The sequence below is a fragment of the Gossypium arboreum genome, chromosome 7, assembly GCF_025698485.1.
Source record: "Gossypium arboreum isolate Shixiya-1 chromosome 7, ASM2569848v2, whole genome shotgun sequence".
In the NCBI taxonomy this organism is placed as follows: Eukaryota; Viridiplantae; Streptophyta; class Magnoliopsida; order Malvales; family Malvaceae; genus Gossypium; species Gossypium arboreum.
This window is the reverse complement of record NC_069076.1, coordinates 90291110-90304560: the sequence shown is the minus strand read 5'-3', so window position 1 is coordinate 90304560 and position 13451 is coordinate 90291110. Positions and strand designations below refer to the sequence as shown.

At 35.8% G+C, this 13451-nt stretch overlaps 1 protein-coding gene across 1 annotated transcript; it reads right to left on the bottom strand.

Annotated features, from left to right (window-relative positions):
* Positions 1–318: 318 nt before the first annotated feature.
* On the bottom strand, positions 319–1536 carry LOC108487742 (uncharacterized). Its single transcript, XM_017792108.2, has one exon. It carries the CDS (start codon positions 1489–1491, stop codon positions 586–588), a length of 906 nt encoding a protein of 301 aa, XP_017647597.1. The 5' UTR covers positions 1492–1536; the 3' UTR covers positions 319–585.
* Positions 1537–13451: the final 11915 nt, after the last annotated feature.

The following is a 13451-nucleotide window of genomic DNA, read 5'->3' as shown; positions in this document are numbered from 1 at the left end:
CTCCAAATTTCTTTTTGACTTTGCCATTGGACGTGTTGAGTGTGTTTTCTGACGTGAAACGTAAACATAAACATAATTTTATTCTATATATCAAATATTTCATAATTCCTATATTCTTCATAAATTTATAATTTATAATTTATATTTATATTTTAGAAATTTAGTCCTTTACTTTTCATATTTCAAATTTTACGTCTAACTGTTAACACTATTAAAATTATTTTATTAAATTAGGGTTCATTGTAATGTCATTTTAATTACATTACTACCGCTATTTTTTTAATTTTAAAATGTCATACTATAAAATTTAACAAAAAATTAACAATTGAATTTTATCTAATTTCAAAATTTCACACCATCAAATATGAAAAGTAGAAGAACTAAATAAAATACAAGGACTAATTTATAAATTTGTACAGAGTACAGTAACCTATCGCATATTTTAACCACTTTATCTAATTTCTTATTACAATTTTTTAACGATAGAAAAAGATATAGACTACAAATATTACTCGCATTTTACTAAGTTTTTTTATTAAATATTAATTTCATGAAAAATGTTTTTTTTTTCGTTTGTCAAAATTATTATCTCGTACGGACAAACATACGACTGTTGACGGCGTCGTCGAAGCCAACGTAGCGGCATTGAACGACGTTGACGGAATGGATTGTCATCGTGGTCAGCGAACCGGAGTCTGCCGAAGTTTGATTTGTCGTCCGGCGGTACGAAGCAAACCATTTATTTTGCATGTAACGGTTTTTTCTCCAAGGAGGAAGGGACAATCCTTTGCTCTTCAACGATCTTTTTGCCGCATCACTCATGGCCCTCACGATCTTTTTCAATTCCTCGCTTTTTCCAACGAAAGCTTTAGGGCAATACTGCAACAACCTCGAGTACTCGCCGGTCGGCATCGCGATCTCAAACTCAGAGGCAAAATCGAGGTCGACGAAGTACCTCTTTTGCCTCGACGATGACACCGATCGCATCACGTCAATGAACTCGTAGTTCCCCGCCGTTATGCCTTCCGAGGAACTCCATTTCGTTTTGCAGATCGCCGCGTCGTAACCTGCTTCGCGAAGGTAAGCCATTACTTTACGCTTAAAAACAGCTTTATCCATTTTGAAAACGGACACCATTTCCTTTGCTTCCAAAACGCGATCCACGAGCAGATTCCTATAGCAATCCCTATCGTTAACAGCGTTGGATCTGACGATGATCTCCAACAACGCCGTATTGTCATAATTCGAATCGACGTAATCGGCGTCGGAGATGTAAGTAGTACTACCATTACCGCCACCGGTCTCATCAGTACCATAGTGGTTATCTTCCAGGAAACTATCAACGAGTTCAGAGAGGCAAGGAGAGTCCTCTCCGGCCACGGCGTCGGAGGCAGAGTGTTCGCTTCCGCTACTAAAGTAAACAGCGCCGACGAGTTGAGCTTTGACTCTGTCGTCAAGCGGGTCAGTAACTCGTTTTACTCTTCTAGCCATTAAAAGTTTTGAAAATGACGTCTTTGTAAGGGTTTGGGTTTTAGTATGGATTTAATTTATCCGAGGATGAGGTGCTTAAATTATAGTATTTTGGGGATTAAAAGTGGAATATTCCAATTAAGTTTTTGGAATCAAATTGGGGTTTAAATTGAATGAAAAAGAGAGGATATACTTATACCAGCTTTTATATTCCGCTTTTAGGGTCTAAATGTACTATAGCATATTCAACAGTACCTAAGGTTTATTCGGTTAGTTGGCTGATATTATTTGAATTGATTTCAACCTTCTTCTTCTTTTTTCTTAATTATTTGATTTGATTTGAGTTTTTTTTTTTAATTCTAATGTGGTTATTTACTCCTTTTAGATATTATATTTCTTAATGGAATGACATCAATAAATTCATGTTTAGCTATTATATTGGGTTTTGATTTAGGTTTCGATCAAATTTGGAATTGAAGTTATATTGAATTCTGATTTTGGGTTTCGATTAAATTTAAAATTGAATCAGGTCTAATTCTTAAATAAGATTAAAAGTTCTTTCAATGTAGAACATTAAATATCTTATCATTTCACCCAACATGTACTAATATTTGCTTACTAATTTTCCTAGCTTTCGTTATTTTGTGTTATATTTTTATCACAGTTGACCTTCCTCTTTCTCCAAATCAACTCTTTTATTGTACGTTTCTTATTTCTAAGCTTCATTTTTTATTTTGGTACATATTTGTTGAGAAATTTTAAATTCTTTAAGAAAAGTTTATAAAATATCATCCATTCATGGTTGATTGACTTTTTATCGAGTTTGATGTTGTACTTAAACTCTTGAATAAGTTTAATTTTATTTCCAGTAAAATTTTATCTCTCAAACTCTACCAAAAGTCTAAAGAGATGATGACTTTATAGAATGAGAGTGCCTAGTCTCACGAAGCATATGCGTATTTATGCATAATTATAACATTAATAAATGAGAATCTAGTTTAATTATTGCGAAACATTAACACTTCCTAGACTCAAGTTTCTTCTTTGGTATTAGATTCGTGGACAACAATTTATTACACGCAGAGCATGAGTATGATTAAAAATTTACTCTTTTATGTATTTTACAAAATTATCAAGTACTTGTCAGTTGTCATATATAAATAACAAATACAAAAACTTCTAAAAAGATGAAAACCGATAATGCTTAAATTTTAATGTAACAATCATGCATCAAAACCGACTTCATATTCCCCTAAGTTATATAATAAAATAATAATTGTTTTCTTGGACCTAGATTTAATTATAACTTGAATTGGGTTTGGATTTGAGTTGAATCGATGTAAAATTGTAATTAAGTTTATTTTTAGATCTGGACTCGGTTCAACTCAAAAAGTGGACTTAAAATTCTAGCTCAACTCAAATTAAAAATGCAGAACCTGAACTTGACTAATTCCATCTGTATTGACTTTTTTTTAGATTATTTTTATATAAAAATAAATTTAAAATATATAATACATCAAATATACTAAAAAATTAAAACAATTGTAAAAAATTAAAACAACTATTTCTTAACAAATTGAAAATATATTAAAAAAATCTTTATACTTACACTAAGATTATTGCAACTTAGCAAACAAATACCTCTAAAATAGTAATAAAATTAACAATAAAATAAGAGTTATATAATATCAAAATAATAACAAAAAATATATAAGAATATAACATGTGAAATGGAAGCAAAACAACTGTGAAATAACAACAAAATAATTGATTTGAGTTGGCCCAAAAATCCTATCTAAAATTCGACCCATAAAAAAATAAATAATATTTTTTATTCAAATCCATTCCTTGAGTTTATATTTTTCGAATAGACCTTTAGTCCTGAAGGGTATCCGATGAAATCTACTTGAAACAAATAATAAAGATGAATGCGATGTGAACTGCAAAGGGCTTAAAATTGAATATGATTTCCACGAATTTAAACATTACTATTTTATCATAGCTTTATTGTAGAGTGGGTCAAGTCAGTTACCTACGACAGTCTCACTGGCCCAAATTATATTTTGGATCCGAGCTAGGATCTTGAAGCCTCGGCCCAGTTTATAATTTCATATGCCTCACCAAAACCATCTTACTAATCTGGCTAAGGGCAGATTTAGAGATACTCTCAACTTACTCGAATTTCCAAGTTTAGTTATTCGAGTTATCTAATCAATTAAATTAGAGAGTTAAGAAGCTGACAAGATTAATCTAACCCGTTAATCAATGCTAACATATCTATAAACAAACTTGTTATACCAAAAGATTAATAAAATTGAATTCTAATTGTCAACCATAATTAAAATTGAGATTTTTCAAGAAAATGACTGATGAACATTGACAGATGACACAAACATATTGTAAATGGTTAAGTAATCCGACAGGGATGGATTCAAGATTTTATTTTAAGGAGCGAAAATTTTCAAATTCCGACGTAAAAAAATGTCAATTCTTCTCGAATATTTTTTTTATCAAATAAATTAATTTAATGTTTTTAAAAAGTATGAACAAATTTAACTATAAAAAAAGTAAAAGAAAAAATTACACTATAGAAAAATTAAATATTTCTTTCCAATAAGCTAAAAGAATAATTAATACTATACTAAAAATTTCATAAATATCATTATAATTCCAAAATTAAATTAAAAATACTCGGCCTTAGTCTTATTTCTCAATACTAGACATCCTAAATTGCACCTTCTGTTTTTCATAAGATCGAACTCATCAATGATAAAAACTGTTGAAAATTTTCGAGCTATCTCTTTTTCAATGTATGCCACTAAGTAAGTTTAAAGAAAATCATCCTCCATTGTGTTGCGAAGCGTTGTCTTCACAATTTTTATGGCTGAAAATGCTCATTCTGTTGTTGCAATAGACATGATAATAGTTAGTACAAGACGAACAATTCTGTCAAGAAAAGGATAAATAATTGACTTATTTGACTTAGTTAGCACTTGACATAACTCGACAATTGTAGAAGCTTTCTGCAACTTCGCGCTTTGATCAACATCAAGTTTAAAATGCTCCAATCAAATATTCATGTGTAGCTTTTCTAACAAGAAAAATCGTCTAAATAAAAATAATTCATAAGATTGTAAGTATTTTCCACCCAAAAAGCTTTGTAATTATCGCATGGATCCAAAGCGGAGATAAGAACAACTCCACTACCTCATCATTAAAGTGAGAATTCGTTTCTATTAGCAATGAATCAATACCATCAATGAATATATCAAACCGATAGTGATGCTCAATTGTGATGTTATCTGTCTAGATGCGAGACTGACCTCAACCAGCTTTGTATGAAGCACTTAAATTGGGGACTTCTATCTCATGGTTTTTACAAAATAACTTTATTTTCTCAAACAAAGAATCCTACTTAGGTTTTCTGAATTTTTGGAGAAACATTTTAGTTGATAACATCAACTTCATCGTGTTTAGCATATTGATGCAGTCGTTGAGAGTACCAAAAATATCCTATTCCCTATAAATTAGTAAATACCCTAAACCCTGTAAAATAGTAAAAATAACAATAAAGGGGAAGTAGGGTCGAATCCTTAGGGACCGGATTGTACGAATGCTAGTTTCTTGAAATCTTGGACAATTTCTTGGCCAAGAAAACCTGCGTTCCTGAAAAATAAAAAAAATAAAATTAAGAATTTGGAAAAATAAAAAAAGAATTTAAAGTGAATTGAAATTGCGAAATTGCAGAAATTAAAATGAGGAAAAATAAATAGAGTTGGGAAAAGAGAAAGTTTCTTATATGGCGAGATCCCAGCCTCCGGTTGTCTCGTTCCGCCTTGGGTTTGTTGTAGGCCAATTTTAGCCCATTTACATCAAAACCCAATTTAGCCTTACCTAACCCACCAAAATTAAACCCAAAACCCAAAATCTTAACTACCCAAAGCCCAATTTACATCAAAACCCTAATGGCCCAAACCCTAAGCCCAAATCAAAATAAAAAACCTAGCCCACAACTTAAACTTTTCTCAACTAGCTACACCTTTTCCACCACCAACTCCACTAGCCACACCTTTTCCACCACAAACTCCACTAGCCACTCCTTTTCCACCACCAACTCCACTAGCCACACCTTCTCCACCACCAAATCCACTAGCCACACTTGCTCCATTACCTACTCCACTAACCACACTTGCTCCACCACCACTTGTACCTACAAATGAAGACATAAACAATAAAAAAAATATTTTGTAAATGGCTATATAAGCCTTCTCATATTTTGTATATGGGGGGAATTTTTTTTTTGGAGAGTTTTTGGGAGAGAAAGTTATTGTAAAGGATTTTTGGAGAGGTTTCTTTTTAAAGTAATCAAGGAGAAGAGTTATTGTGAAGGCTAGTTTTTGGAGAAGCTAGTTTTTTTTGAAGATTAATCAAAGATCAAGGCAAAAGAGGTTTCTTTGTTTATTCTCATTTTAAGTTCTTTGTTTACTTATTGTTTTCCTTTCAATCTTATTTTGTTTCTTTTATACGAAAGTAAAAATAAAAATAAAAAGGAGGAAGCTTACCCATTTTTACCGAAAAAGTTTTTTTGAGATCTGGTCATTGTAGTGGTGGTATGGCGTAATGTGTCCGCGATCGGACGATGGCCGACCTTGTGGCCGAAAATCATCCACCCTCTCCCTCTCTCTCCTTTTTTGTTATTATTATATTTCTTAATATTATATTATATATATTCTTTTAATATATTAGGTATATTTTAAATTCTATATTACGTATATATATATATTATACTATTTTATGTATATATCTTTAATATTATATTATTTATATATATATATATATATTTTTTACATGTTATCTTATGTATATATCTTAACTATATTATATATATTTTTAACACTATATTATGTACATATTTTTAATATTATCACGTATTTATTTTTTATATATTTACATATTGATGTAGTATTATTAATAGTATTTTTTAAACATCATTATTATTTCTAATATATATATTATGTACATATTTTTTATTTCTATTTTATTTTTTATTTGTCAATATTAATTATTATTATTCTAATATTTTGATATTTTAATATTTTATATTTTATATATTTTATTGTTCACATCATTGTTCATATTTTTGACAATAATATTCTTGGATTTTTTACATTTTAATTTTAAGAATAAGGCAATGTACCAATTTTAACATTAGGTCATCGATTTTATCGCTATGTTGGGTGAAATTAATCGGCTCGTGTTAAAAACGGGACGTCCTTCTAAAAAACAAAAAAACTTGCAACTTCTCATTTCCTTCAATCGGATCACACTTAAATGTCAAATTGAATTCGTATTTTTGAAAATCAAGACAACATGTGTTTAATAAGATACCAATTTTGGGCATCGCGAGGGTGCTAATACCTTCCTCGCGCATAACCGACTCCCGAACCCTAAATTTTCTCTGGATTTTAACGTAGACCTAAACTCAACCTTTTATTTGTTTTAATAAGAGATCTAATAGGTGTCCGATCACACCTAGGAAAAAGGATCGGTGGCGGCTCCCTGTTTATTTCAAAAATCAAACGTCAAATTTCAAACTTTTTTTCAATAAATCGCTACAATTAGCGACCAAGCGAAACTAATTTTTTTTTTTACGTCGCTACAGCTGGCGACTCCACTGGGGATAAAACTTGTGAGTCGAGTCAAATTAAACACGTTTTTTCAAAATTTTCAAATTTCCTTGTTCAAAGTAAATATTTGGTCGTGATCCGAAAATCTCGTTTTCAAAATTCATGCATTTGTATCGTGTTGTAAATATTTCTTCTAACTTGTTATTTGGTTGTTTTTCAGTTTTCAATTTTTATGGTTTTAATTTTGGTTTAGTTTCTTTAAGTAAAACGTAAAGGTTTATGAGTTTTTCCCCACACACCGTGCACTTGCATTTTCGCATAACATGAGCTCTCTACCCGGGCCTCGTCCGTTTAAGTGAAAGTAAACGCTACGCCTTCGTGAGTTAACTTGTCCCTCCGCACAGGCTAGTGAATACTTTCGGGTTACATATGACTTATGCTTTCGTGAGTTAACTTGTCCCTCCGCATAGGCATAAGTAAATGTAATCCCTTGAATTGAACTCGTGAGCCTGTGATGGGTTATGACCGAGGCTTCATGCTAATCTTAGCAGATGATAGTACGAGCAATTCGAGTACCTGTTTAGAACCAAAATCGCATATAGTGAACCATACGAGCCACCCAACTAGAGCCATGCCGAACCTCCGCTCGTTTAGTAGTCACCGAAATAAGTACACGGGAAAATCACATCTTACCTTCTATTTCTTTTACATTTATGCTTTCTAAGCAAGGGAATCGAGTCCACTGGACCAAGTAGCTTAATTTGTTAGATTTTCCACAGTTTTTCTCTGTTTATATGTGTTGCGCTAACCAAGGTCATTTGTCTGTATTTTTATTTTTCATCATGCATCGAAGGCATCTTGTTAGGAAGATGTTGATTAGAGATTGGTTGCCAAAAACGGGTTTCTAATGGAGGAGTCAATTATACGAGTAACCGAAACGTTGTGTTATACTCCTTTGATTAAGGAAATGCCTAAATAGGGGCTATCTTGAAATTAACACCAAATTTTTGCATATTCATTCATGACTGACATTCATTTGACATTCATGCATTCATTCATGCATTCATTCATACATTGCATATCTCATACTCGGTCGCTGAAGATAAAATATATAATTCGCAGTTGTAATACCACAAGACTGGAACCACGTCATCCGTATAAAACGCGCCGACAAGCTAGAGTAATGGAAGCTGAATTCAATGAGAGAATTGAAAAGATGGAAAGGGCTCAAAAGGAATTACAAGAGCAACTGGCTAAATCGCAACAAGAGAGGAGAGACCTAATGGTGAGATCTCGAGAGGAATCACTCGAGCAAAGAGATCAGATGGCTAAAATGATGGAGATGATAACAACTTTGGTCAAAGGAAAAGGACCCATGCAGCACCCCGATGTTATGGAACTTTGGTCAAGAATTCACCACGATCAGGATCCACTCTATCCCCTGGGATTCACTCCACCGCCCGCGTATACAACACAAAGAGGGTATACGCAAGGAATATTCGCGTCGAACCCAGGGGCCAGTTCTGCTGATCCACTAGTTCCAGATCTGGATGACCCAGTAGAGATAGCCAAGTTGAAATTGGATAACCATGACGCAAAATATAGGAGTCTAGAGGAAAGACTCAAAGCAATAGAAGGCACTGAAGTCTTTTCCACACTAGGTGCCAAGGAACTCAGTTTGGTACCTGATCTAATTTTGCCTCCGAAGTTCAAAGTGCCTGATTTTGAGAAGTATGATGGGACAAAGTGCCCAAAAGCACATCTCATTATGTTCTGTCAAAAAATGACCGGTTATGTGAACGAGGATAAACTACTCATACATTGCTTTCAAGATAGTCTAACAGGGTCAGCTCTTCGGTGGTACAACCAACTTAGTAGAGAAAAGATTCGATCCTAGAAGGACTTGGCGTCTGCATTCTGCGAGCAGTACAAGCATGTATGAGACATGGTGCCAGACCGGATGACCTTGAAAATGATGGAGAAAAAGCCATTAGAGAGCTTCAGACAGTATGCGCAGAGATGGAGAGACGTCTCGGCCCAAGTGGAGCCCCCACTAACAAAAACGAAGATAACCGTTCTCTTTATCAACACTTTAAAGGCGCCGTTTTATGACAAACTAGTGGGAAGTGCCACGAAAGACTTTACGGATATTGTAATATCTGGTGAGCTCATAGAGAATGCCGTCAAGAGTGGTAGAATGGAAGGTTTAGAAGGTTCAAAAAGGGTAGCGCCTATGAAGAAGAAAGAACCAGAAGCTCATATGGTGGGAATGGGAAACCATTATGCCCCTAATCCATATCCAAATCAACCCTGACCTCGAAATTATCCACTTCCAAATTTTTATTATCCTCCTCAAACCCCTTACTACCAAGCACCACATCCGTCCTACCCCGTATACGCCATGAACAACCAAAGACCCGTCACCATTTTTTCACAGAACATTGCACCAGTTCAAAACCAACCCAGAAACGAACCAAGACCAACAAGGCCCAACCTCGAGAGGCCACAATTTACTCCTATCCCTGTGTCGTATGGGGAATTGTACCCAAAACTCTTGGAGAAACAATTGATATCTCCCCACTACATGGCCCCCCTTAAACCTCTATACCCGAAATGGTACGATCCAAACGCTAGTTGTGCATACCATGCGGGGAACCAGGGGCATTCTACTAAGAACTGTCTTGCTTTCAAAAGGAGAGTTCAAGGGCTCATCAATGCGGGCATTTTGCAATTTGATGGTACTGGCAGTACGACCGGGAATCCATTCCCAAACCACACCGAAGGGAATGTGAGCACAGGAGGAGAGGAAAATGAACGGCAAAGTAGAAGATGGGTTTCTGAAATAAGAACACCTCTGCAGAAAATCTGGGAGGTACTAGTTGAAAAAGAGTTGCTCTATCGTCTTGACGGAGTATTCGAAGGAAAAGATGCAAAATGTCACAGTTTTTGTGAGTTCCATGGCGTTGAAGGGCACGACATTCAGTCCTGCGACGAGTTCAGAGGATTACTGTAAAGTATGATGGATAACAAGGAGATTGGGATCTTTTATAAAAGCGAGGAGGCCAATAGAGGAGAAATATGCTCTTATGACAATCAATCATCGGGTTTCCTATATAGCGTCGACCGACCGTTAATAATTTATTATGACGCGAAGAAAGAGCCGGTGAAGCCAAAAATGATAATCGAAGTACCATCTCGTTTCCCTTATAAGGACAATAAAGTAGTACCGTGGAAGTACAATGTCAATATCATCGCACCTGAAGGGGAAAGCTCGAAGCCACAACTGAAGACATTGGGGAAATAGGTCATTTTACCCGTAGTGGGCGTTGTTATTCGAAAGAAGTCGAACCAGTAAAAAAGAATAGCGATTGGAAGCAAAAAGGGAAAGCAGTGATGCACGAAGTCGAAGTCGAGCAAGAAATTCCACCCGTGCAAGAAACCAAAAAGCCTGTGAATAAGGAAGAAGCTCAGGAATACTTGAAATTTATCAAGCACAGCGAGTATAGTGTGGTGGAACAATTGAGTAAGCAACAAAGACGAATCTCAGCTTTTATCTCATCGTTAAATTGAGCCACAGGAATACTTTATTGAAGGTGTTAAATCAAGCTTATGTGGCCAACAACATATCTGTTGAGAAGCTTGATAGGTGGGTAAATAATCTAAATGCGGACAATTTTATCTCTTTTAGTGATGATGAAATACCGCCAAATGGTAGGGGCTCGGTGAAAGCGCTACATATCACGACTCGCTGCAAGGGTTACATAATACCGAACGTACTCATCGATAATGGGTCAACGTTAAATGTTATGCCATTAGCCACGCTTTCCAGAATACCGATGGATTTGTCCTACTTAAGGCCCTGTCATTCCATGGTAAGGGCATTCGACGGAATGAGGCGCAAAGTCACGGGAAAGATCGAAATCCCTTTGGAAGTGGGCCCTTACATTTATGATGTCGAGTTCCAAGTCATGGACATTACACCCTCTTATAACTGCCTTTTGGGAAGACCTTGGATCCATTCTGCTGGAGCAGTCCCATCATCCCTCCATCAAAAGGTGAAATTTATCATGGACGGTTGTTTGGTCACTGTCGAGGGAGAAGAAGATATTGTCGCATCTGTCTCTGCCGATGCACCGTACTTGGAAGTGAACAAAGACGCACTGGAATGTTCCTTCCGATCCCTTGAATTCGTCAATGCCACTTTTGTTGTTGAGGGAAACAGAATTCCGATGCCAAAACTGTCGAGAAATACTAGAATGGGTGTCAAATTGACCGTAGGAAGAGGAGCTCGAGCGAGAAGAGGTTTAGGGAGATATCTGCAAGGAATAGTCAGGGCTTTAAAGGCAGTGCACCACAGGGCCCGATACGGTTTGGGGTTCCAGCCTGACATGCGTCAATGAAGGAGACAGTGGAAAAAAGATCAGGAAAGAAGGATTGCAAGAACTTTGGGCCAAGAACCAAAATGGGAACCAATAGAGTACCCTCCTTTGTCAAAAACATTTACATTTGCGGGAATGATGTACCCTGAACAAGATGGTCCACGAAACACGCTATGGTTAATTGAAAAGGGTTTTCAGAATATCAGTATAAATGTCATTGATAAAGGAGCTGACGCGAGTAAAGACGTCTCAAAGATACGTCCTTGTCCCCCGGGTTTCATGTTGAACAATTGGACTACCGAGGATCTTCTTGTAGTTTATAAGTCTTCAGAGTAATGCTCAAACGTTAACATTCTGTTATGTCCTTAGATATAATAGAATTCTTCTGTAAGAGTTTGAATTCGCTCTTTATCATTTAAATGAATATCAATAAAGATGCATTTTATCACGATTTTTTTTCGCATTATCGCTAATTTCATAATCATTTTCTCATTTCATAGCCTATACTCACATTTGCCTCATTGTCATGACATGACATTTCTTTGTTGATTCCAATACTTGGATGCCCCTCTATAGCTTCCTTTTCCATTCAACTTTCAGGTGCTCAGATATTGACGATATGAATAAGCCCGTTATGAATCTTGAAATTGATTTTGAGAAGGCTGTTTGCTTAGGAGAATTTGAAGCCGAAGAAAATGCTGAAGATTATGTCTCGTCTCCTGAATTGTTAATAATGGTGGAACAAGAGAATAAACAGATTTTGCCTCATGAAGAATCTGTGGAAACAACAAATTTGGGCACTGAAGAGAGGAAATAAGAAGTGAAGATTGGGACTTCTATTTCAGAGAGTACTAGACATAGTTTGATCATTTTACTCCGCGAATACAAAGATGTTTTCGCATGGTCATACCAGGACATGCCAGGGCTAGATGAAGATTTAGTGGTCCATAAGCTCCCATTAAAGCCAGAATGCAAGCCCATCCAGCAAAAATTAAGCCGGATGAGACCCGAAATGCTGTTGAAAATAAAAGAAGAAGTCAAGAAGCAATTTGATGCTGGCTTCCTACAAGCCTCCAAATATCCAGAATGGGTGGCTAACATAGTCCCGGTACCAAAGAAAGATGGCAAAGTACGAATGTGCATGGATTACCGTGACCTGAATCGAGCAAGCCCAAAAGATAATTTTCCCTTGCCACATATTGACACGTTAGTGGACAACACAGTAAAACATTCATTGCTTTCTTTCATGGATGGATTCTCGGGGTACAGTCAGATCAAAATGGCCCCGGAAGATATGGAGAAAACTACATTCATAACGATGTGGGGAATATTCTGCTACAAGGTGATGCCTTTTGGGTTAAAGAATGCAGGGGCAACATATCAGAGGGCTATGGTGACGTTATTCCATGATATGATGCATAAAGAAATAGAGGTCTATGTCGACGATATGATTGCTAAATCCCGAGAGGAAGAAGAGCATGTAGTGAACCTCAAGAAGTTGTTCGAAAGGCTAAGAAAGTTTCAGCTAAAGTTTAATCCAGCCAAATGTACATTTGGGGCTACCTCGGGAAAGTTGCTAGGCTTCATTGTCAGTGAAAGAGGTATCAAAGTTGATCCAGATAAAATAAAAGCCATCCAAGAATTACCACCTCAAGCACGCAAAAGGAAGTTAGAGGATTTTAGGAGATTAAACTACATCGCCCGATTTATCGCTCAACTTACCAACCAATGCGACCCAATCTTTCGCTTCTTGAAAACATAACCCGGAGAATGGAACGAGAAATGCCAGTGGCCTTTGATAAGATAAAACAATATTTGTCCATCCTCCAAGGTTAGTACCGCCAACTCCTGGAAGACCATTGATATTGTATTTGACTGTGTTCGAAAGTTCAATGGGTTGCGTACTGGAGCAACATGACGAGTCAGGAAAGAAAGAAAAAGCGATCTACTACATCAGCAAAAAGTTCTCTGAATA

What these genes read in the sequence shown, in the direction of transcription:
- LOC108487742 (XM_017792108.2), bottom strand. Translation starts at nt 1,491, where the DNA reads ATGGCTAGAAGAGTAAAACGAGTTACTGACCCGCTTGACGACAGAGTC.